The 24,516-nt window shown below is 45.1% G+C and overlaps 1 protein-coding gene across 4 annotated transcripts in view; it reads left to right on the top strand.

The window, feature by feature from the left end:
* The window catches only part of LOC101158088 (SH3 and multiple ankyrin repeat domains protein 2), a 314,876-nt gene that overhangs the window by 281,845 nt on the left and 8,515 nt on the right, over positions 1 to 24,516 (top strand). For 2 of the 4 annotated variants that reach the window (XM_078944892.1, XM_078944893.1), the window contains exons 18-24: positions 1,639 to 1,774; positions 6,400 to 6,480; positions 8,874 to 8,897; positions 9,396 to 9,434; positions 10,613 to 10,725; positions 12,597 to 12,702; positions 14,825 to 17,321. In XM_078944892.1, the coding sequence (XP_078801018.1) occupies positions 1,639 to 1,774; positions 6,400 to 6,480; positions 8,874 to 8,897; positions 9,396 to 9,434; positions 10,613 to 10,725; positions 12,597 to 12,702; positions 14,825 to 17,321 (2,996 nt within the window). The remainder of the gene's footprint in view (positions 1 to 1,638; positions 1,775 to 6,399; positions 6,481 to 8,873; positions 8,898 to 9,395; positions 9,435 to 10,612; positions 10,726 to 12,596; positions 12,703 to 14,824; positions 17,322 to 24,516) is intronic. The other 2 variants (XM_023950561.2, XM_023950566.2) reach the window with 2 other exon arrangements.

Genomic DNA, 24,516 nt, shown 5'->3' with positions numbered 1-24,516 from the left:
TTTTTTTAACCTTCGACTCTTATCATTTTCTGTCTTGACTGTTTGGATCTTTGTTTACAACTGGTCTTGTGTAGACGATGCACTTTTGATCCAGGCTTCGTGTAAAAGTTTGGGTCGTGGGCTTTGATCTGAAGTTGGGTTTAGAGGTTTAGATGAGTTCTGCAAAGCCGTTACATCTGCTACAAACATGTCATGATATGAGAGTTTGATGTGGGTCTAGCTTGTTCTTACAAAACACCTCCAGTGACATGAACCCGTTAGCGGGATGATGTCATTTAACTGCTTGTATGACTTAGCGCAGAAGCTGATGGTTGATGTGACATGACTTTTTACGAGGACACACTGCAAAAACTCTCAATCCTAACAAACATCTTTTTTTAGGTCAGTAACCAGGGCTCTAAATTAGCACCCGCTAAATGCGGGTAAAACTTCAATTTGGCGGCTTTACTAGCCACTTCAGCAGGTGGAGCACTGTTCATCATCTCTGACTGGCGGCTCAAACTCACAACCAACCACGACTTTTAAGTGTCTGCTCCTCCCCAACTTGGCTACAGCTAGGCCTGCACAATAAATCGCAAATTTATCGTTATCGCGATATCAAGCTGTGCAATACGCAAATCCCAAAAGACGGCGAAAATTGACATAAATGGTTCCCTTGAATGTGCAAAAACAATCTTATGGCAGCTTGAAGTGTTTAACGAATCAAATAAATCCATTCATACAATGGACCAATCAGATGGACGCCTTCACGTTGTTGACCAATGGGATCTTATGTGTATTAATTAAAGTGTTGCAGTGAAATGGAAACTATGTTTTCGGTTGTTTTTCTATTAGTTCATGCATCACAACTTATATCGTCATTGCAATATTGATCACTAATATCACATATTGTGAGTTTTTCTCATGTCGTGCTGCCCTTTCTACAACGAACATCCATCCCAGGGTTGGTTTGAACATTTAATTCTGACTTTATTGCGCAGATTTAACAGTGGCGGACGCCCCTTTTTCTAGCTCGTCAAGCTAACACTATGTAAAAATGATAAACTTCAAGAACAACATTTTGTCAGTGACTTCCCAAAAGTGACTTCCCAACGATGTTCGAGCAGTTAGGAAGCAAAGTTGACTTTTTGTTGTTTTTTATAAGATTCAGGATGGCAGCGTCTTCAGTTCAAAGATCAAAATCAAAACCTCAGCTGTGTACTTGACTTAACCTGGTAGCTTGTACAAAATGGGCGCCACCAAGCTTTAGGTCCTGTGGCCATCCCATAATAATTTTGAAATTCCTTTGGATATCCCTGACATGTGTGTGTTTGGGTTTTGTTAGAGGATTTTGAAAAATGTTTTGAACTCCATAAGAGCTTTTTGGCCCCAATTTGTTTTGTTATGTTTTACCCGCTGTGATGTCATTCATTTATTCATTTATTTATGGGTTGGGGGGGGGCCTCTGCCCAAAGGTGTGTACTAGGTGTGTGCAAATTTTGCTGAGTTTTTGAGTATGTGACAGAATGCCGCTGCGAGACGGAGTAACAACCTGAAGACTGTTTCTATCAATACAAACACAATTTTCTGATCAGAAATCAAACAAACAACGTTAGAAATATTTGTTATGTTCACCAAAGGCTGTCCTGTTTTCTGCAGGTAAACCAGGAGAATGTGGTGAAGGTGGGCCACAGACAGGTGGTCAACATGATCCGGCAGGGGGGCAACCGGCTCCTGATCAAGGTGGTGACGGTCAGCCGGAATCTGGACCCGGAGGACACAGCACGCAAAAAAGGTACAAATGTGACGGCAAGCGGAACAAACGGCGACTGATGCCTTTGAGTCTGTCTCCTGCATTTGTTTCACCTACCGGCGTCACTGGACAGAATCTGTGAAAACAATGACTAATGTAGGGAAGCGTTCTGCACTCAATTAAAGAAAACATTTTCTCCTCTTTTGTGTATAAAGAAAGAAACACTGGTGTTCTCCGTTCTTATTTATTTTTGTGGTTATGTTGTAACTTTTTTCAGAACCCCAAACAGGCTGGGCTCTAACCTCATCTGCTCATCAAAACCCATGAAAAATGTGTCCATAACATTGACAACATTCGTTTTGTTCATGTGCGCGTCACAATTTTGCCTGTTTTGTTCTTTATTTTTGTTTGTGGTGATGCAGAAAAAAGGTTTTTTTCTGCCTGTTCTGAGCTTTGAGCTTCGCCTTGACGGTGATCCATCTGAAGCTGCAGAGGCAGGTGGGCATCAATAGAGGACACGAAAACATCCCATGTTCACACGAAAACATGATCAATTTCTCAGTAACTCACCAAAAATAATCCTCACAACATCACAAATACTCTTTATAGTTGAATCAAACTCCCCAAAAACCCCTGACATCATTCCTCTTTCTCTGACAGTGAACCAGCGTGTTTGAGTGATGCAGTTTGTAGACGCATCCTTAACTTATCTACAACTGTTGTAGTCCTAAATCATTTAAAAACAGATGTGAGCAATCCTTTGATTGACAGCAGATACATTCAGATACTATCAAAGGAGACGTCGGCGTCTTCTTCAGGCCGTGGAGCGGCGAGCTCCTTACATGTGGGAGGGGCTACGGATGAAACCATTTCGGGAAATAGTGGTTGGTGATTTTCCAGAGGATCTGTGGATCCAACGATTCCACATGACACGCTACACTTTGGATGAGCTGTGTGACGCTGTGGGACGTCTGGTGGCGCCTGCTGTGCAGCACCCAAGACTTAGAAGCCATTTTCCATCCGGTTGTTGGTCATGTGACTCAGTTAACCCTTGTGCTATCTTAGATGACCCCCCCCCCCCCCACCCTTCCATTGACGTGTTCTCCCTACCATGACAAAGGTGGATAAAGGTGGAAAGATTTCATGTAATCCAAGGACACCAGTGAAGATCACAAATCATTGAAGAAAAAAGGTTCAGAGCACTGTCTAGTGGGTCTAGATGACCCAACTCCCAATGTTAAAGTGCCTAGGATAGAACAAGGGTTAAATGAAAGAAGCGTTTCTATTGGCTACACCTCAAAAACCACCTCTTCCAAGCTCACAAACCTTTTTTGATAGATGCGAGGTTTTTCCATGAGGCAAATTTATTACTGCAAATCCCATTTGTGCAATTTCATAGTCTTGGGAAAAGCAGCTATTGTGGCTTTTTAACTTATAAGTGCAGCTCAGTTTATACTTTTCATAAGCAGATTGGTTGAATTAGCACCCACTCTGTTTGCAGATCTTTGCTTTTGCAGTTCTTAAAAAATTAGCACGTAAATCACGGAAAAAGTTTGGACAAAAACACCTGGGTTTAGTTTTTATGTAAGATAAGATCAGGTAAAGAAGATTTATTGATCCCAGCTTGGGAAATTGGGTTGTTGCAGCGTCCGCGTTAGGCTCAAAGATATACAGGAAAGAATTAGAACAAAGATGGCCTGTTTTTTTTTCTTTTTTTGAAATCCTCTTCACCTTCATCCACCTTTGTCATGGTAGGGAGAACACGTCAATGTAAGGGTCAGGTCATCTGGACCCCATTTGATAGCACAAGGGATAAAAGAACATTTGCATGCAAAACACCTTCAGTTCATCAGGTGGCATCACAGAATAAAGAAAATTTTGCGGTGATGTTTCGGAGCACAGCGCCTCTGAGGCCAGTCAGGCACGTCCTTGACCAGCCACTTCCTGCTGACGTTTAACCTTTTAAGATTAGGAGAGTTTCCTTTTTAAAATAAGATCTAAAATAACTGGTTACTGGCCGAACAATAGGCAAAATCCACACTCCCACCCCCCCGCTGAGGTGCCCCTGAAGTGAGCTCTTCACCCCGTCTGCTGCAGGGGAACTGCTCCGAGTCCACAGCTGCACATGTGCCGGGCAGCTCCCACTGTGACCGTGGACCTGTGTCGGAGTCTGTCAACCAAAACCTGACGCTTAAGGAAACTCAACAAAACCTGACTGAAACAGAGAACCAAAATCTGGCCTGAAATATTCTGAAGGGATGAGAAACTTGACTCAGATGAACCTAAACACAACAAAAACACAAACATCTCTATGGAACCTTAAGATCCAACCCAGGAAAGAAAGGGAAAAATCCTCACAGAGCACCAGAAACAACAGCAAACAGACCAAATCTTTATTCAAGGGAGTCTCTGTTGACCATGGATTTGGCTGAAAGTCTAAAGTAGAGAGCTGTGGAGAGTTAACTCAACAGATTCAAAGAGCAGAAACATGTTCCATTTGCAGGGAATCGAAGATGAATATAGAAAATTGAGGGCAGTCCACACTTTGTTCCTGTTCATGTTCAGTGAAAATGCTGAAGGTAGAGACAGTTCAGCAGGTTTCTGTCCCACTCACTTCAGGTGTTTATTTGGTCCACACTGTGAAACGGGGAACAAACTGTTTGGTTATTGAACTTTGATTCACATTTGTGTCTTCAAAACAAAGAATTCTTCCAACAAAAGCAGAAAATATATATTTGATGAAATTGGGAATTTGCTGTTTTATGTAAAGAGGGATTCAATTTGAAAATTTGATTTTTAATTTAAAGAATCCACAACTGAATTCTTATCAACCAATGGGGCTTTGAATTTTAATTTGTCCAGTAAAAGAGAAATGAAGCCCAAATAAATAAGAATATGTGATCTGCAGTGATGTCCACTCATACAGTCTTCCAAAATGTCCGTGTCTTACTGAAGTTTTCCTTATTCTGGTAAAATTACCTTCAGAGTGAAATGGTCAGCTCGTTTTGTAAATATTCTTCTTCTTGGTGGGATGTTGGTGTGACTTCTCAGGTTCTTTTGTTATGAGACATGGTTGTGTTTTTTTTCCACACATACCTGACATGTTTCGACGGACGAAGACGTCAGGTATTCGAGAAAAAAAAAAAGAAAGGCGCCACCCGCCCTTCCCGCAAGCCTCTACGCACCACCGCCGCCCTTGTCGCCCGGGTCTAGGCATCGCTACTCTCACCACCCACCTTTGACCCGACCCCACTTGCTGGGCAGCCACTACGCACATGCAATTCCCCCTTCTCTCTTTCTGTCAGGCTTACTGAGCTGTGTGTGGCTAAATGTACTACCACTGCGACCTTTGACCTCAGGAAGAGGTCAAGTATCAAGGAAACTCCAGAGGTGGTTGTAGATATAAGCTAGCCACATGTGTCTGACATTGGGTGAAAATCACTCTAAAAAAGTTTATTTTCTTATATTGAGCAAAAACACAAAAATCGCCAAATCACACATTTTGGCCCCGAAACCGTAGATCATGTCGCCTTCCCATAATGATTTCAAAACATCCTTTGAATATCCCTGACAAGGATATATTGGTTTCGTTAGTCGATTCTAAAAAAATATTTCCGTATTTCTTCACTATAGCTGAGTGAGCAATTTTTTTTGTGAGGGTTTTTATTTACCACACCAACAATTTTAACACTGTCAGATTGTATGTTACATTGTTTTGTTCAGCGTTGGCCGGGGAATCACATGTTCACTTTTTATGACATTCCGATAAAAAATTTGTGAACAAGCTAAGATCCCAACAGTTGCGAATTCGCCACGCGCACGCCGTTCAAAATCTACAACTTCTAATTCCAACAATTTTTCCACAGTAGCTTGCCATTGATGCCCGAGAAGTTACGATAAGGATCTAAGGACGAGTTTGCGTTTGTATCTGAAAGTAAATTTTTTGGGGGGGAGAAAGTTCAAGTTGGCGCCCTATTCCCAAGGTCAAAAGTCAATGAAACGTATGTGCTGTTTGTAGCTGGCGGTGTGTTGTGCAATTTTGTGAAAATCGCACTAACAAAAGTGTCATTTTCCCATATTGTCGAAAAACGCGAAAATCGCCATTTCTCAAAATTGCCGCCAAGTCGTAGGTCGTGTGGCCATCCCATAATGATTTCAAAACATGGGATATCCCGACACGTCTGTGTTTTTGACACCATACACGTTTTTCTGCCCATTCATATTTTACGTTATCGCTTGCTGTGATGTCATCATCATGGGCGGGGTGTCGTTCATGCTGAAAGTTCATTTTCGACGGGTCCTAGGTGTGTTTGGTGACTTTTCACGCATGTGGGGGGTGGGGGGGGGGTCAAATTTTCACTCAAAGACGCAGAAATCTTTCCAACTGTGAAAACAATCTGGTCCTTGCAGTCAGTGATGCTGCCATGAAAAAACCACAACTGTGTCTGATAACAGAAGAACCTAAGGAGTCAGTTAACACTACAGACACTATGAACTTTACTGAGCTAATACGGGGGGGGGGGTTCGTCTTTCCCCGTGGATGTGGTGAAGGACGTCATGAACGGCGTTTCCTCAGCTTCAGTTTCTCCTCGTCTTCACCGGCAGTGAGCTCTGATTGAAAAGAAAATGACCTGCACGCGCTCAGTCCATGTCTCTGTCTTTCTCAGCCCCTCCACCCCCCAAGAGAGCCCCCACCACAGCGCTGTCCATGCGCTCCAAGTCCATGACCTCAGAGCTGGAGGAACTGGGTAAGAGCATCTCCTCTAGGTTTTCGCGTGCAGCAGCGTTCAGTCTAACAGCATCTTTCCATGTTCTTCCTCTTCCTCTTCCTCTCCATAGTGGACAAAGGTAAGCAGTAGATGCGGCTGCTTTTTGCCTGACTGCTTTTTGCCGGCTTGCAGCGGCTGAATGAAGCTTTCGCTGCTCATTTCTGTTGGATTTATGGACAGATTGAGTTCCTGCCGCCTTGTTTCCTGTCCTCTGCTGCCGTCACGCATGCAGGACTCTGGCTTGTTGGTCTCTGCACCGCTGAGAAAAGGCCCAGATGTTCATGTGGGAACATGTCTTTGGTCCGGTTGCTTGCTCTGCTCAGAAGATCCCTGCAGTACATGTTTACTGTTACTCCAGCACTTCCTCACCACGTCAGATGTCTCGCTGGGTTTGACCTTCAGATGCAATCTGGTTCTGACATCATCATCACTCATGGTGGAGAGTCTCAACCTCTGTCTAAGAAATTACTCCAATCTTCTGGAAAATGTTTTATCGGAACAGAAAGTGTGAAATATTCATAAATCCTCACGCAGCACCTGGGAGGGCAGAAGGTTTCAATAAGGACACATCCACAACCACCGTGGACACAGACCAGGACTAAACACTAAAGCCTTGAGGCTGATTTCCACTGGTCCGTCTGCGTCTTTGTGCGTTGGCACAAAGAATTAGAACGCTCATTAATCGACCAGAATGTTTACATCGCCTCAGTTGTGTCTGCGTTCCACGTCTGTCCTTCTGCACCGCAACTCAAGCTTTAAAAGGCAGGGGAACTGGGCTTCAAAATGAAAACTTCTGTTGGAAAACAAAATTTCCTTTTCTATTAAAGGTGACGTGTCCACATGGTTACACACGTTAACACCGCAGATAACACGGGCGTCCATCTTTCCCATGGACGAAAGCAGCTCACTTGTGGAAGTACAAAAACATGACATCATTTAGGACACAAAACATTCATTTTAAAGTGACCCCATGAGGAAGGAGAGTGCATGGGGCCTGACTGCTTACGTTTGGTGAGCTACCCGTCACGGAGGTGGCAGGACAAACCATTCCTCTGGGAACCAGGGGGGGTTGGACGGACTGGAAACGCAACGGAGTCAATGTAAACTAACTGACGGACATGAGACGGTATTCCCACACAATGAAACGGAGAGGCACCGCAGACGGGCCAGCGTACGGGCGCGGTGGGTTTTAGGGTTGTCCGTGGAGGGTCGTAGAGAGGAACGGTGGCGGGGTGTCTCAGGGGTGTCTTGCAGTTCCCTCGAGGCTCGTACCGACACCTTAAGGGACGGCATATGAGCGTAGTAACATATCACAGGCACGCACAGCATTTGCATGTGATGTGTAAGTGCCCGTAGGACGCCCATAGGTATGGAAGCGATTCTGTAGCGTAACTAAAAATAAATGCTTAAAAGCGTCTCTGGTTTTGACATTTATTTAAGGCTCATTGTGGAAACAGCCAGAGGTATTAAAAACTGATTGAGTCATGGGTGCAGATACTTTTCTCACTGCTTCCATGACACGTTTGTTTCCTAGAAGAGGACTGAATGTTGGGTTTTATCTAAGATTAATGTTCTGGGTTTTTCCTCCAGAAGCAGCTAGGGCGTCAGTCAAACGATTTTAAGATCAAGGGATTATTACAAAAAGACTTTCTATTTGTGGCACAGGGAAAATGATAGGTCCTGAATTTAAACTCTTTACATCTTCAACTTTCACTTGACAAGTTTTTGCTGAACTTCCGTCGGACGACCGTTCGGCCGCAGCCCCTAGCGAACGTAGAGTCCTGTCTGTAACTCAAAGCAGCCAAATTCAGGATAAAGAAACGTTTAGCAGAACCTCCGAGGCGACCGTCACAGTCAAACATCAGAGTGTCTGTCTTCACCTTTTTCTCTCTGAAAGACTCCCTCTCTGCTTCTATTTTTCTCTGAATCTCCTGGATTCAGCTGTAGCTGAGCTGGAGAAGAAGAAAGCTCAGATGTAAGCAAATGGGGGGGGGGGGGGGGTCATCTCAGAAGGCCTGAACTGAGAAAATGAAGCTAAAAGTGGGTCACCCATATTTTGCTCCGCCCACTTCTACAACATTCCTGTCTTTAGGAAAAGATAAACCGTTTTTTTTATCATGCTCAGATTTGAGCTCCCGTTTAAAGCAACAGACCCCCCCAACACAGAAAACATCTAAAGATACATTTAAATCAGACTGCATTTAAGTTAGTTGAAGTAAAAATGCCACTTTTTTCAACATTACCTCCTAACATAACAGAATGTCCTCCAACAGAGGAAATATTTGGGTACATTTTTTTTTTCTTTTGGGGGGAACGTTGAGTAAAGTTAGATGCTCAGAAGGCTCTAATATTTTTTTCATCGCCTTTTAAAGCCACTCTAAGGAAGAAGAAAGGTGGTAAGTTGCTGCAGGCATGTTCCAGTCTGATCTGCTCATGTGATTTCTTGCCACACCTTCACTCCTTGTGATGAACTCTCCGTTTTTGTTGAGTTTGCAGTCAGTGAAGCTGCAGACGGACTGACTTGTCTACCTGTGCTCTGACTGCATGTGTCCCTCACCTTGGTGACTGCTGGAGGAAGGCTGACCGAAGGAGCAGTCCTGCATGTTTGTGTGTTGTGCTGCTTCCTTTTTTCATTTCCTGCAGTGCTGCAGGCTTGTGTGTGTAATTGTGTTTCTCTCTGGATGTATTTGTGTAATGTGGAGGAGGTCTGTTCCAGGAAATACTTTACTCACAGACAGGTTTCCAGGGCAACCGTGCTGCATGTTGACGGTGTGCTGTTGCATCAATCCAGCCGGGATGCAGGAGGATAGAAAATTTGCAATCTTTCTGCTGTTCTGTGTGTGTGTTACTACAGCTGAGGTCATTGATGGTCCTTTCCTCTCCTCTGTGTGTAGATGCGCAGAAGAAGAGGATTGTTTTCCAAGTCACTCTAAGTAATCACTTCTCAATGCATGGTAGCTTTCCACATCCTCCAGGTTTGAGGCGCAGAGGGAGACAGATGAGAGCTAGCATGTAGCCTCTGTGAGCTAAAGTCCTTTCAGTTAGCACTATCTGAGGGTGGCATCACGCTCCAGAGAAGTTTTGGTCTGCCAAATTTGCTGTCCGCGCGTTTTTCACCTTGCAGGGGAACGAAATTCAGCTTAGAATGTCCGCGGCGAACTTGACAGACTTCACGCTCATGGCTTGTTTGACATTAGAGCATGGCAACCATGGCTGCCATTCGTTGAACGAGTGCTAAGATAACTGAGCGAGTTTAGTTAACCCAAGACAGAAGTACTACACAACTCAAAGTACAGGAAGTGTGTATTAGCACGTGGTTAACAAATGCTAACCATGGAGCAGCATCTCACCCATGTAGAATAAAATGAATCTTTGTTTACTGCTTCATTTTCTTTGGTATCTACAGTTAAATTAAGACATGGTGGTTTATCATCACTACTTGGAGCTGTTAAATCCTCTAAAGTACTTCTGAGACGAAGTTTTCTCAACTCTGGACGCACCCTAACTGCTGTTTCTTTGAAACCAGCAGAAATCCCTTAATCACTGAACAACTGAGCTTGTGAAATGGTTTTTCACATAAGAAAAACTTACAGCACAAAAAGACCCGCTGCACTTCCTGAGCTCCTTGTTCTTGGCCGTCCGTTAACGTTTTAATCCACGTTACATCCGCCGTCTGTTTTCTATTAAAACCTCTAAAACACGGACGTCCTGCCCCCCAGTCAGGATTGCAGCCATGCAGTTGTAAGGTTCCTCCCTCAGTGCCTGAAAACACTCGCTCAGGTAGCTTTGCTCTCATTCAACTAATGGCAGCCATGGAACGCCATCTTAGACGAGGGCGCTACCCAGGGGCCTGAATGCGTGGAACAAGGCTTGCACGGCTTCTAAGGCTGGACATATTTCATGGGAGTCCTCATTAAGCCCCCTCCCTGCTGCTGGAGATAGCAGAGTTTGGTTTGATATGCACTATTCGCAGAGGCTTGGGGGGCAGGGGGGCGGGGAGGGGGGGGCTGTGGATGACCAGCTTGTGTTTGACCCAACATGGCTCTGCCAGGTTAAGCTTGCTGACCCTGCTGTGCTGCTGCTCTGTGTTACAGCTCAGTTTGTCTTGCAGACAAAGTGGAGGAAATGACGCACGCCCAGAAGGCCTCACCTGTGGACACAAAGATCGCCACCATCAAACCCCGCCCCTCCAGTCGCTGCTTGGTTACGCCCACTGACATGAATGTAGGTAAAACCTGGCAGAGGTGTGGGATTAACAAGCATGTGTCCTCAAATGAAAACAAAGCAAACATCTGGCAGCCAGACCACCGGCGGGCAGGAGATCCGATTGGACGATGAGTAAATGTGTCCGAACGGTGGATGTCCTTATCAAGCGCCGCCAGCTGCCTAGTGGTTCAGGGGTGTTTAAACTGTCTCCATACTGTCCGAGCAACACTACGCTACCACCACGGTCTCACTGAGAAACTTCTTCTTCTTTGCCCTTCTTGTGCGTGTTGCTCTTTTTCTATAAGTAGTGCAGAAAGTCCAATGTTCTGTCTGCGTATTTTTCTCAGCATCGACCACAATTCGTCATGACGCAGGTCTTGCAGTCATTGTGGTGCTATCAACGCCATAATGAGTTTTGTGTTGGATCAATGCCGGCTCCCCATTCATATGCAGGGCCCACGGTGGCCGGAATCGGCAGATTGACCTCCGGCCCCGGCCCTTGTCAACAGCCCTCGCCGAGTATCCGCTCTGCCGCCATACCCTTTCTAACAATCGGACAGTGGCAGTGGGACTGCGGCACGAAGGCAGGGGGTGGCAGGAGGGTGGCAGTCTGAAATCGGCCGATCATCAGACGATTTTGGGGGCCTAGCACACCCTCCTATCAGTCTGCTATCCCGCTGCTTCCTTTCCTGCCACTCGCCTGTTACTGGACTGCTCCCATGTGACCTCCAAATGTGCCCGGGTGGCCCCTGACCGATGTCCAAAAATCGTTTAGTGGCCCTATAACTTGAACTTTTTCTCAATACCTCCACAGTGGCGTGTAATCAACAAAGGTTGCTGCGTGGTCACCAGCCGAATTTGTTGAAGGACTTGCATTTACGTCGCTGTGCGGTGGTAATTTTGGGATATGTGACGTAGTCTTCACTGGAGAAAAATATGATTTGAAAAAGAAACTCCCCTAAAAGGGATTTCTGCAAACTAAAAAAGATGTCATGGGTCTGCAAAAATGCCAGACGCGGACACACAAGTTCACCTTTTTTCCCCCACAGTGTTTCTGCTGCTGTGTAAAGCTGACAGTGTTGTGCCACATGATGCTATTGTTCAGAAATCATCCGGTAATCATTACTTTTAGTTTGTGACCCTCCCAGAGCCCTCAGGTCTGCAGGTACAGGCCCGCCGGTGGTCCCCAAGGTTCAAACCAGAGGCCTCAGCGAGGCCACATTTCAGCACTGTGGGCCTTGCCTGGCTGAGGACGTGGGGGCTTCATCCACGGTGGAGGTTTTTAAGAAAAACCTTAAAATGCACCTTAATAGCTTAGCTTTTAAATGTTTTTTATATTCCTCTTGTTTGAAGTAAGGGTCGAAGTGAGAAACTAACACACGACGTGGAAGCCTGAACGGTCCGCCACGGAGCGGAGGACGGATCAGGCTTCCACGTCGTGTCTTAGTTTCTGATAATGCACACTTCCAAGGCCATCAACCCGCTTATACCATGGTCACTTACAGAAGAAATGAATATTTATCCAGTTTGTAGTTCTTTTATTTACTTTTTTAGGCGTCCGGGTATCACTTTTTAATTCACACCCAGCAGCCATCAGAATGGAGTATTGACCTGGATTATGGTATAATCCAAATTTATGGACTGTCTTTTCCTGTTTGTTTTTGAATAATATGCATGTCTGTTACGGTTCTATTATTTACTGAATGGGAAGCACTTTGGGATGTTTAGTAACAGGAAATGGCTGTATGTAAAGAGTTGAATTTGAACAGAAGATCCACTGAAGACAAAAATGACTGTCAGGTCAAAAGTTCATCTGAACAGATTCTAAGCTTGTTTTATCATTTAGATGAAAATCTGCATGTATGATGTGGGAATTTGTCCTTTTCCAGTCCCTGTACCATGACCGCCAGGGAGTCCCCGTGGTGCCGCCCACAGTCCCAGGAGCCTTCCTGGGACTTCCTGAGAAGGGCACTATAAAGAAGCAAAAGTCCATAGGTATGATTCACATCAACACAATGTCCTTTGTGCGTTTAGCTCATCGCAATATTCTATTAAGTCTCCAGGAACTTTCTGTGTGCTGAATCCATTTTGCAGCTAATTATAGATGAATGAGAAGGCTCCAGATGACAGCAGGAGCTCTCAGCTGATAGTGTCAGGAGTTTAGGGGATGCTGAAGCTTCACTTTTACCACACTAGCTGACGGCCATCATGCAGAGGAAGTCACTGACACAGCAAAGCGTTCGGTCTGATGGCCTCAGGAATTTCTTATTATACAAAATAAGAAAGAAATATGTTCTATAGAACAGTGGGCTTCAACCTCTTTCAGGCAACAAACCGGTTTAATGTCAGACAGTAGTTTCACGGACCGGTCCGAGCTGGGCCAAAGGTAAAGTGTTTTTAGCTTCCGGTTTCTGAAAAACTATTTTCACAGTAAAATGCTACAATAAGAAATTTAGTTTCTGCTAGTTAAGCAGTCTAACGTTGAGGACAGTCCAGAGAGAACATGCAAAGTGCCATCAAGTCCCTCAGGTCCTGTTTCCACTACACCTGTGGAAAGAGCGTGCTCTTCCCAATTCTGTTTTTTCTGGTCTGTTTTTCATTAGCCTTTTAGCTTTGGGCGTTTGAATTACGAGCAGCAGCTTAAAGTCACGTGACGCGTCGACACAGACAGAACAGAATCCGTTAATTTCCTAAAAGAAAACATTCTTTAGAATCACAAAATAAACAGAACGGAAATAATCAAAGTTAGTGAATGCAGTTTCTTTTGTCTGCGGCCCGGTACTAAGAAAATCTGTTTGCTCTAAGTAGATACAGTATGTATCTATTGTATTGATCAATGTATTTTATTAATCACTATTTTGTCTTCTATGAAATCATTTTATTTAATATTCTCTATTTTATAGTGACTGTTTCCTTTTATTTAAGCCTGTTTACAATACACTATAATATAAAATATAATCAATATTAGTCAAAGGCATTTTGTTGATTTTAGTTTGTTTTTTTTAGAAGGGGGGGGGGGGTCATCTAAGATAGCACAAGGGTTAAAAAACAAGAAACAGAGCTTCAAGCAAAAGACATCACAATTCCCAACCTTTCAGACCGGATCATTTCAGTAACCCTTGTGCTTTCTTAGATGACCCCCCCCCCCCCCCTTCCAGTGGCGTGTTCTCCCTACCATGACAAAGGTGGATAAAGGTGGAAAGATTTCATGTAATCCATGGACACCAGTGAAGATCACAAATCATTGAAGAAAAAAGGTTCAGAGCACTGTCTAGTGGGTCTAGATGACCCAACTCCCAATGTTAAAGTGCCTAGGATAGCACAAGGGTTAAGGCCTTGTTTTTACTGTATAACAGACCAAGTAGTTGACCAACAGTTAAGAGTGTTTTGTGTAAATCATATACTGAGCAAACAAAAGGTGAAAATGGATAAGAAATAGAAGTTTTTAGGAAGACACGTCCAGAAGAAGCAGAGAGAAGACCATCATCTGTGACCGAGAGATAATCTGCTGCAATGACAGAACAAGGAGACAGACAAAAACATGAGTCACTATTTTAGTTTTCACTTTCTAAAATCTGATCCTATCAACTGACTATTGTTAAAATAAGTTGTGGGGTTTCTTTGCTTCTCAGGATTGCATAGTTCTTTGCATTACCTTGGCACTCTGGGGGTTTACTGTTTTTCTGCCTTTATCTTCTCATTGATTTTTTTTTGTTCAATTTTAATGTTTCTTTTGTTAGTTTGTAGGTACAGTTTTTGGGCTTTTTCTAATCTTGAAGTGCATCATGTGTTATCAAGGGGAGAGGAAACTATGTATTAGTTCATTTTAAGATATTAATTGCTATTGGACTGTCCCGCATTGTTTTAACCAATTTTGACTCATGATTCTAAAAAAATAAATGTTGTCTGGTCCAAAAGGAATTTCACGCACTTGCTAAGGCTGCTGGTGAGCTCAGGTCAACAGAAAATTCTGGACATCTGTCCGGTCATTTGAACCTTTCAGAACCCCTAACCGACACGGATAGATAACGTGTACAGATGTGTCGTGTGGCGCCCTGTGAGGCCATTAACAGGGTGGTCGTCCTCATGTATTTTCCTTTCTCTTTTATTTTCTAAGGCACTTCGGAGGATGAGAAACAGGGATTCCTCACCCCTCCCCTGCTCAAATTCTCCCGCAGCCTGTCAATGCCAGACACATCAGAGGACATCCCTCCTCCACCAGCCATTTCACCCCCTTCACCACCTGCCTACAACTCAACTCCTGGCCCCACAACTAAGAGCTATGGCACCACTCGATCAGGCTTCACCCAGAACTCGCCCAATGCAGTGACCACCATCAGCAAAACCACCGATGTCAGTACATTGAGACGTGGATATTTCCGCCAGAGTTCTGAGCAGTTTGAGAGCATACGGAGTCGAGGGCGTACCCCAGTGCCCGAGAACCCATACTCTGAGATCGGTAATAAGACGCTTTACGTGCCAGCAAAACCTGCCAGAAAGAAGGGAATGCTAGTTAAGCAGTCTAACGTTGAGGACAGTCCAGAGAAATCATGCAACGTGCCATCAAGTCCCTCAGGTCCTGTTTCCATGCCCACTACACCTGTGGAAAGAACGTGCTCTTCTATCCCCATCCCCACCATCATTGTTAAGGAGCCCTCCACGAGCAGCAGTGGCAAGAGCAGCCAGGGTAGCAGTATGGAGATCGAGCCCACTACCCCTGAACACCCACCTCTCACACCCACTGCGGGTGGAGGCTTGCGGCCCGAGGACCCACTCTCGCTTGGCAATCCGTTTGCTGCAGCCATTGCCGGGGCAGTTCGGGATCGTGAGAAAAGGCTAGAAGCAAAGAAAAACTCCATTGCCTTCCAGTCAATTGACATAGGAGATGATGAAATGAGTGGTCCCGCACCAACTCCTCGCCTTCGTCAGTCAAAGTCCATAGATGAGGGCATGTTCAGCAGTGATGAGCGTCTTCGAAGGATTTTGGCTCCCCTGTCTTCGAAACAGCTCGGACTCCCAGTAGGTGGTGGGAGTGGGAACATGACAGACTTTAACACGCCTGAGCCCACTGTTGTACGGGAGCCTCTCAACACAAGAACAGGCCAGTGTCCCAATCTAGACAGCCCCGTCAGTCTCCCCGCCACTCCTCCTAAGAGCCACTACAAAGCCAATGGGACCTACCTCCATCCTGTCACTGGCAAACCTTTGGACCCCAACTCGCCGCTGGCTCTGGCGTTGGCAGCTCGCGACCGGGCCATGAAGGAGCAACAGAACCATTCTCAGAATCAGACAACAAATCCACCTCAGGTTCAGCAAACACCCAAGCATGAAGCCCAGTCCCTGCCTCTCCAGCAGAGTCATAAACCAGACCTCAACCAGCCACTGTTTATTGACACCAAACTGCGCTCTGGGATAGAGACAAGTTTCGCTGCAATCTCTACAGCAACCATGGGGCGGCCAGGCCGGGGCGGGCTTCGGAGGCAAATGACAGAGCAGAAGTACGAATCCGACGGCGCGCGAGAGGAGCGGCTGCATCGTCCTGTTGAGGAGAGGAAAAGTGCACCGGTTGACATGACTGATACATCACAACCCAAATCCGCTGGACTGCTAATGGTTCACACAAGCACAGAAGCCACGAGCAGCAAGTCAATCCCGCAGGAGAAAGAAGTTCAGGATAGCAACCGTCCATCTGAGCTGAAGGACCTCAACCATCCCAACCCGCACAACCTTCCAGCCCTGCCTTCCAGTGCCCAGTCTGGTGCATCACGGAGGAGGAGCGTTCCCTTAGGGGAATCCTTGGAGGAGCCAGTAAAACTGCCTTTCCGCATCCCACCCCCACCTTTGGCCTCAGTTGACATTGATGAAGAATTTGAATTCTCAGAGCCCCTCCCACCACCACTGGAGTTTGCAAACAGTATTGACATTCCCGATGACCAGGCTAGTGCTTTTGCAGAGATGCTTCAGCAACAGAGACGTAACGGAGGACCACTCCTACCCCCTTACCACCCACATGCCCCACCACCTGTCATGGACCAACACAAGCGGATGGCAAACAGTATGCCTCCATCATATCCTCCAGCTCCACATGACCCAGAGTCGGGGGTGGTGGACTCAGGCATCGAGGAGGTAGACAGTCGGAGCAGTGGTGATCCTCAGCACACGGAGACTACCAGCACGGTTTCCAGCATCTCTACCCTATCTTCGGAAGGAGGCTTCTGTGACAGCGCATTGGAGAGCCTCTATGCCACTGCAGACGGTCATGCCTTCCTGGTGGATAGACCCCCTGTCCCTCCCAAGCCCAAGGGCAAGTCCGTCATCAACAGAACATCACTTTATCATGACACTCTTATTGAAGAGCCACCCGAGTCCTATGGGTCGCCAACTCAGGCCCCTCCTCCTGCTTCGTCCTCTGATTCCCCAAGGACCCCTTCCCAAAGAACGTCCAAGCTGTGGGGCGATCAGCCCCCTGAGTTACGAAGTCCCCCCTCAACACCAGACACCAAAAACACAGTGATCACTGAGCTGAGCTCCATCCTGCAGCACATGAACAAGCCAGCCAAGCCAGGAGAGAACTTGGACTCTCCCACAGGAACCAGAGGGGGCTTTGGAACCAGGTACAGCAAGACACCTTCAGTGTCATGTTTTCACATGTGATTGAGTTGTGTTTGCAATATTTTCATATTTGAGCTACCATGACTTATTCGAGCTGGAGGAGATTCATTGCAGCCAAGTGGAGAGCACATACAGGTATATGCTGGTTATCCAGTTCTCATTTTGATGACACTGAAAAGGTCGATTCCATGATTTACACCGTGGTGACGGATCAGGACTCCTCCCTCTGGCTGATTTTGATTCAACAGATGTTAAAACCCTTTCTCTGCATGCCGCTGGTTGATTGGTTGTTTTTATAAAAACAAAATGTGTTGTTTTTATATATATACAGCATTGCTGTATGGAGGTGAAAAAAATCCAAAACAGAGTCATTGTTGAATTTTATGAAGCAAAATCTGCTGTAGAAGATTATACCACCAAGCTGTGGTGACAGTGAATGAGAAGACATAATAACTCAATGAACCATGACTGGAGACAAAATCTATGCTCAGGTCTGTTAACTGAGGTTTTGGGGATCAGGTCTTTGTTTCTCGTTTTCATGGGTAGATGTATTTTATGGAAGAGTGGAGGTGCTTTAGTTGTGAAGACACAAACTTTAAATGATATTCAGGCTTATACAGCCAAAGAAGAAAAGCTAAAAAAGAGGATTTTGATCACAACTCTGGATTGTTTTGTTTGCTGGAGCCAGATTGGCACCAAATGTTTCCTATTTCAAAGCCTTCTTATGGCCTCCAGCAGCATAGCTAAGCCAAACTGAAAGGGGGCCATAAAACCAGACAAGAACAGATCCCCAGCAAATTCATAACATGTCTTGAAGTAAATGGAGAAGAAAAAAAAGAAAACAGGGGGGGGGCACAACAGAAGGGGACTTCAGCTTCAGAAAAAGAAACAGAGTTAATCAGTGATGACCTGATGGTGTCATCACCAAATGGGGAACTGGAAAAAAAGCCCAAATAGACCAAAGACCACCCCCAAACTACAACAACAAAACCCAGAAACCTGTGGGGGAAGAGGAAAGGTGTAAAAGTAACCAAGTAACCAAACCCAACAGCCTCCCTCCCAACCAACAAATCATATCACTACAGAAACTCATTTGGCAATATCCAAACTTACAAACAACTACACACCGACTCAGAGCTTTGACAGGTTCTTCCTCACAAGAAGAACCTGTCAAAGCCCTGAGTCCCTCCATCGATTCTGTCACCCTGCCCAGAATACTCTCTGGACTCATGCATTCCTTCCAATGAATCCAGCAGAGGAACATCTCATGGTAGATTTTCTGGAAATGCATGCTGGGAAGCAGATGGTCATGGTTTGAGAGGAGGAGCAGTGATGGTGTTGGCAAAAGGATGCTGAAGTCAGAGCTACCCAGAAAGAGGTCTAGAGGAGGTTCATGGATGTAAAGAAGGAGGGCATGTGGGCGGATAGTGTGAGTGAGGAGATACGGTGGGGCCCCTAAAGGAAGCAGCCGAAAGGCAAAGAAGTCGCTGGCTTGTGTGCATCACACATCTTTACTGAGTTCTCATGGCTGTTTCTGGCTCTTTAGAAGCTTTGGAATGATGCAGCGCTTTCATGCGTCTGTTTAGACTGATAGACATGTTCGAACTGGACGCAGGAGCTTCACAAACCGATCATGTGATGAGGTGGGAAAGGTGAGGAGCTGCTGCATTTGAAGAAGTTGCAGGGATTTCCTGAGCTCGGTGCTCCAGACCTGCAGGCGTCTTACCAGGAGAAAGACCGGATACCTGAATAAACCCAACTCTTGCTTTCTTAACTCTCACTCCCCCTTTGAGAGGTGAATAAAAAGCACATTCAATAATTCACTGCAGCCATGCATTTTGTATGAAAGGATCCTATCGCTCATCAAAGATGTGTGTGTGTGTGTGGGGGGGGGGGGGTGGGGGGGGTGGGGTGGAGGCGGGGCTTTGGAGGTTATGGCAGTTATGGGAGATGCTCTCCACTTTGCTGGGGCTCGGGCTCGCAGCGTCATTTCCTGCATTTCTTTACGGCAGCATTTTACATTGGTGCCCTTTGACCTTTACACCCTGTACCCTGACTACGTACACCCTGACTCTCTGCTGATGCATCTTCCTCACGGTTGTCTTCATCCTCATGCTTCTTCCTGTCCGCTTGACAGTCTTTCTTGTGTGTAAACTGTGTTGTTTTGCCAACAAAACCGAGCAGAAGTGTGTTAATGTAAAATGATTCCCTGTGAATCAGTGTGAAAGATCAAAGCATCGATTAGTGCTGATCAAATGATTTATACAAAGTTGCATTTAAATTCTGTGTCAGCTGTCACCATCACAAAGACTTAAACATGTTAAAAAACTCCTTCATAGATAATGTCTGTGCAGTCAAAGCAGCTCCAAACGTTTTTAGTTGAACGTCTTCTCTGGGCTCTTTGGGAAATCCAGAGACGTGGGATTCTCAAAAGAACGACAACAATTCGACCAACAAAACAGACGGATTTCTGGTTGATAAAATGATCCAACCTGAGAAATGGAGGAACTGATGTTGAGGGGCTCAAATGCAGGAAACCGGTCCTGGTGGCAGAAATCTAAGAAAGGAACACGACAAAACCCACAGAGAAAGAAAGAAGACAAAGAAGAACAGAAAAACCCGACACAGAGGAAGAGCAATAGAAATGGAAACAGCTGTGGTTCTAAAAATGACTGACAGAGAGACAACTCCAACCAAAACCTGACACAAATGCAAAGGCTTCAGACTATTTCATTTCAATTATATCTAACAGATATGATAAATAAGGGTTCATTTTCATTGCCTTATTCAAGAAAAAATGTGGTTCTTTCAGTATTGGTTCCTCGAACAAGACTCCTATTGGAATGACACGCACAAAAATATCACAACATTCTGGTTCAACGTATTAAAGTAGCACTTTTGGTGTTTTAACAAGTTCCTGTAGCATTTTTGATTTCGATGAAGGACATATATAAACAATTCAGCCTAAAATTGCATTTCCGAATATTACTTTATTGTTGCAGACCAAGCAAAGGTCGTTTGAAAAACAAAATTAGCTGGGTGGGATGTAAGCTCCCTGCTCTGCTCCATTCTGATGTCCCCCCACTCACTGTCAGACCCACAGATCCAAGAACGTCGTGGATCAGAACCGTACGGCTGGATAGTTCTGATGTTGCTCACCGTTTTTTGATGCACTGCTTATTTCAGGTGGGGGGCTGTCAGCTAGTGGGAAAGCGTGTGAACAGATCGCTGACAGGAAGTGGGGGCGGGCTTACTCCGCACCAACGGTCCCACCCACAACTCAAACGCCTGCCGCCCTGCACAAACTACGTCTTAGAAAACGACAAAGGTTTTTGGAAAAAATCCTAATGAAAAACTGGGAACGCTTTGAAAATAGATCTAAGGATGATCAGAGTGGATTTTTTATAAAAATCATTTTAATCATGGGAAATTGAATTAAAAAGTATATATATAAAACGCATGTAAGATAAAAAGCAGAAAATAAGGGTAAGGACATCCTCCAGGTATTTAGTTTGATGCTTTGCTTTCTTTTTATGTAAATGAACCAACAAGAGCACCAGTCAGACCGATGCTGTTAGCATAATGCTAACACCACATAAGCTGTCATTTAAATGCATTTATTTATTAACTCACTTACTTATACTTAAACAGTTACTTATACACTTTGCCAACAGACCTAAGCCCATGAAAAGGCAGATTCAGACACTTCACTTTAGCTTACCAAAGAGCCTGAAAGCTTCAGTAACTTCTCTAAGCTCATGTGGAGTGACCTGAGCTGAGAGCGTGCCACAGAAAATGGACCCTAATGAAAGTTTGGTTCGGCAACACTCTTTTGTTATTGCTGTTACCAAACCAATACAACATCATGCATCAGAAAAATGTATATTTAACATCATCAGCAATGATGAAGAGTCACATCCCCAATGCTTCCTGCTGCAAACTGGGATCCAATCATGCAGCGCTATCACTGTGACCCCGCCCACCCGTTTAAATACCGACACTTTTCCGTGTCAGCCTCCATGAACGGGCCGTTTAAATTCATGCGCACCGTAGGTTTGCCGCGATGACATGAAGACTTTGTCATCATGGTCCGGTGTTTTGAAAGTGTTGCCGGTGAGATGACAGGTACATGAGCGCGTCTGAGCCAACGTGAGCGCGTGCGTGAGTCACGACCGCACAGCTGTGTTTTATTGGGGTCATGTTGGTCATGCAGCGGCTGACATTCATGAAGTTAGAAGTTCAGTTTCTGTTCTGACACATTCATAGCAAATGTCAACACGTTTTAGAATGAGTACAACAGCTGATCACTACTCCATTTAGAGGTGGGCGTGAACAAAATGAAGAATGACGCTGTCCAATAGTGGAACATGTGAATAATTATAATTACCAAACTAATGAAAAGGTAAAAACATTTCAGTTTACGTGTAATCAACCCCTCAGAATGAACTTACATGAAGATCCTCAGGCCCTGTTTCAATAAAAGATGAATTATCCAAAAGCATAGAATTATTTTTTCATGGTAACCCTTGTTCTATCCTAGGCACTTTACCATTGGGAGTTGGGTCATCTAGACCCACTAGACAGTGCTCTGAACCTTTTTTCTTCAATGATTTGTGATCTTCACTGGTGTCCATGGATTACATGAAATCTTTCCACCTTTATCCACCTTTGTCATGGTAGGGAGAACACCTCAATGGAAGGGGGGGGGGTCATCTAAGATAGCACAAGGGTCAAACAAACAAGCACTTTTTTGATTTAATGCCAAAATATGTTTTAAAAAGTTATTTCCCCTGCTTTTTGTAAATTCAATGAAATTTTAGATATATTGGAAACGTTTTTAGTGTTCTTATTCCTATTCGAGTTCTCATGGTAGATGGTGATGGTGCAGTTGTTGAGGAGAACATCTAGATTCGCTACTTCATGTCATAAACGTTATTGACCCGCGTTATAAATGTTTGATATTTGTCTTCACCATTTTCTCAACCAAATCTGACATTCATAGAATGAGGAATCATCACCATCATCATCATCATCATCATCATCATCATCATCATCAAGCACCTTCCACCACCAGCCTAAGAGGCTCAAAGTGCTGTACACATGGAGAACAAAAACACACAAGAATTACAAGCATAAAACCAAATTTAGCACCGTAGAGACATATTTAGAAAAAAGCATAAAAGCAAATTAAAAAATTGTAAAAAAACAAAAATAAAAAAGAATGAAAAGCATAAAGCCAATTTAAAAGGGATTCAAAGCAGGGCTAGGCTGATGCTAAAACGCTGAAATGGAGGAACAATTCTTTTTTAAAGATCGTGACCTCTCTAATGACCGGTGGCAGCTGATTCCAAAGTTTAGGCGCCGATGCAGCAAACGCACGGCCCCCCCCAAACTAACGCTTGGTTCTGGAACCATGAACACAAGCTGGTGGGTGGAACGTAAGGACTTTAGGGGGGGGACATCTTTAAACCAGACTGGATAGGTAAGAAGGTGCCGCACCTGCCAGGGACTTAAAAGGAAGAACCAGAATTAGAATAAAAAGAGATGATTATCTATGAGTCATCCAAGAGCTATCAGATGTAAAACGTTTGTGTCAAATTCATTCTCACTGTTTTATGCCTCTGGATGCCTTTGTTTATCCTACAGACCCATTAAGAATTGTTTAGAGGATGGCGTCTAAGAGTAGATCCGCCTTTTCTGCTTGTTTTACGGCGTCTCTCAGAGCAAAGGTGAGCTCTTGTCATGTTCCCTCCATTCAAGCCCCGCCCTCCGTGTCCCCCGTGAACAAACTGGGCTCAGTCGTCTGTCTTCAGGACAGTAGAGGGATGACCAGCACAGGGAGCGCCGTGAGGGGTGGCTCCTCGTGGGAAGGAGTTGCAGAGGGTAAAACGCCAAACAGATGGCGGCATGGCTTCACAGATCGTGGCCTAGATTCTCTTTCAGTCGCTCGCTTTCCTCCTCCGTTGGTTGAAGTCAGCCGCTGACATCAGACTTTCTGCTCTGAATGCCTGTTTTTCACTTTTTATTCTTGTCTTTAGCCTTCAAGATTAAGTGTGCGTTGGTTGTGCCTGTGGACAAAGTGGTTGCTTAACAACCCAATTGATGAGAGCAGCCTCAAGGCCTGCAGTGATGTCAGCCTGTCGGGGGAGGGGGGAGTGTGATGAAGCGGGAGGAAGCCTCAGCTGAGTTCAGCATCATCTCACAGAGGTCACATGCCGCCACGCTTTTGTAGGTCGCCGTTACGTAACAGGACTGTGTGTGTGTGTGCACGTGTGTGTGTTCCAGCCATTAAAAATAAAGTGGAGGCACACCAGTGGGTGTCATGCCATGAGCCGGCGTGAGCTGCAGCTCCGCAGGCAGTGATGCGATGGTGGGCTCTGGAGGAGAAGTCCTCCTCCAACCGGTGCTGATGGCAGCGCACAGCTTCCCTCCGAGGCTGACGCCGCTCTGGGGAGGTTAGCGTGATGAGCTGAGGGCCAGCAAAGGACACGCTAACATCACATGTTGTGAGAGCATTTCATCCACTGACTGCATCGGCTGCATCTTTTATGTACATTTATATAAGTATATGTTAACCGTGAACTGTGTTTCAGATTTAGAGCATAGATCAGTTCTGTTTCTCAAAAACATTGCTCTTTGGTTTAAAACCCAGTTCACAGATTGGCTGCTCCATCTCCTCCCTCTGATATCCTCCACTCCTCACTCATTTCTGGTCTTGTTCCCTGCCTCTTCAAAGCAGCCGCTGCCTCCCCCTTGGTGAAAAAGCCCACTTCAGATCTGATGGATTTGAAATTCAATTCATTTCAATTTCTATTTCTATTTGTAAAGCCCAGATTCACAACAACAGTCGTCTCGATGGGCTTCGTATCGCTAATTGAAAAAGTTAACCCTTGTTCTATCCTAGGCACTTTAACGTTGGGAGTGGGGTCATCTAGACCCACTAGACAGTGCTCTGAACTTTTTTTCTTCAATGATTTGTGATCTTCACTGGTGTCCATGGATTACATGAAATCTTTCCACCTTTATCCACCTTTGTCATGGTAGGGAGAACACCTCAATGGAAGGGGGGGGTCATCTAAGATAGCACAAGGGTTATGAGAAACAATGTGAGTCCAGAACAGACAGTGGGTTTTCAAAGGTCAGAGAAGGTAGGTGAGTCCAGAGTCCAGGGCAGACTGAGGGACAGAGGCAAAAACA

This window comes from Oryzias latipes, chromosome 3 (genome assembly GCF_053564925.1).
Source record: "Oryzias latipes strain Hd-rR chromosome 3, Olatipes_Hd-rR_3.1".
In the NCBI taxonomy this organism is placed as follows: Eukaryota; Metazoa; Chordata; class Actinopteri; order Beloniformes; family Adrianichthyidae; genus Oryzias; species Oryzias latipes.
Note: the sequence above shows the minus strand (reverse complement) of the source record. Positions and strands in the feature narration are given on the sequence as shown.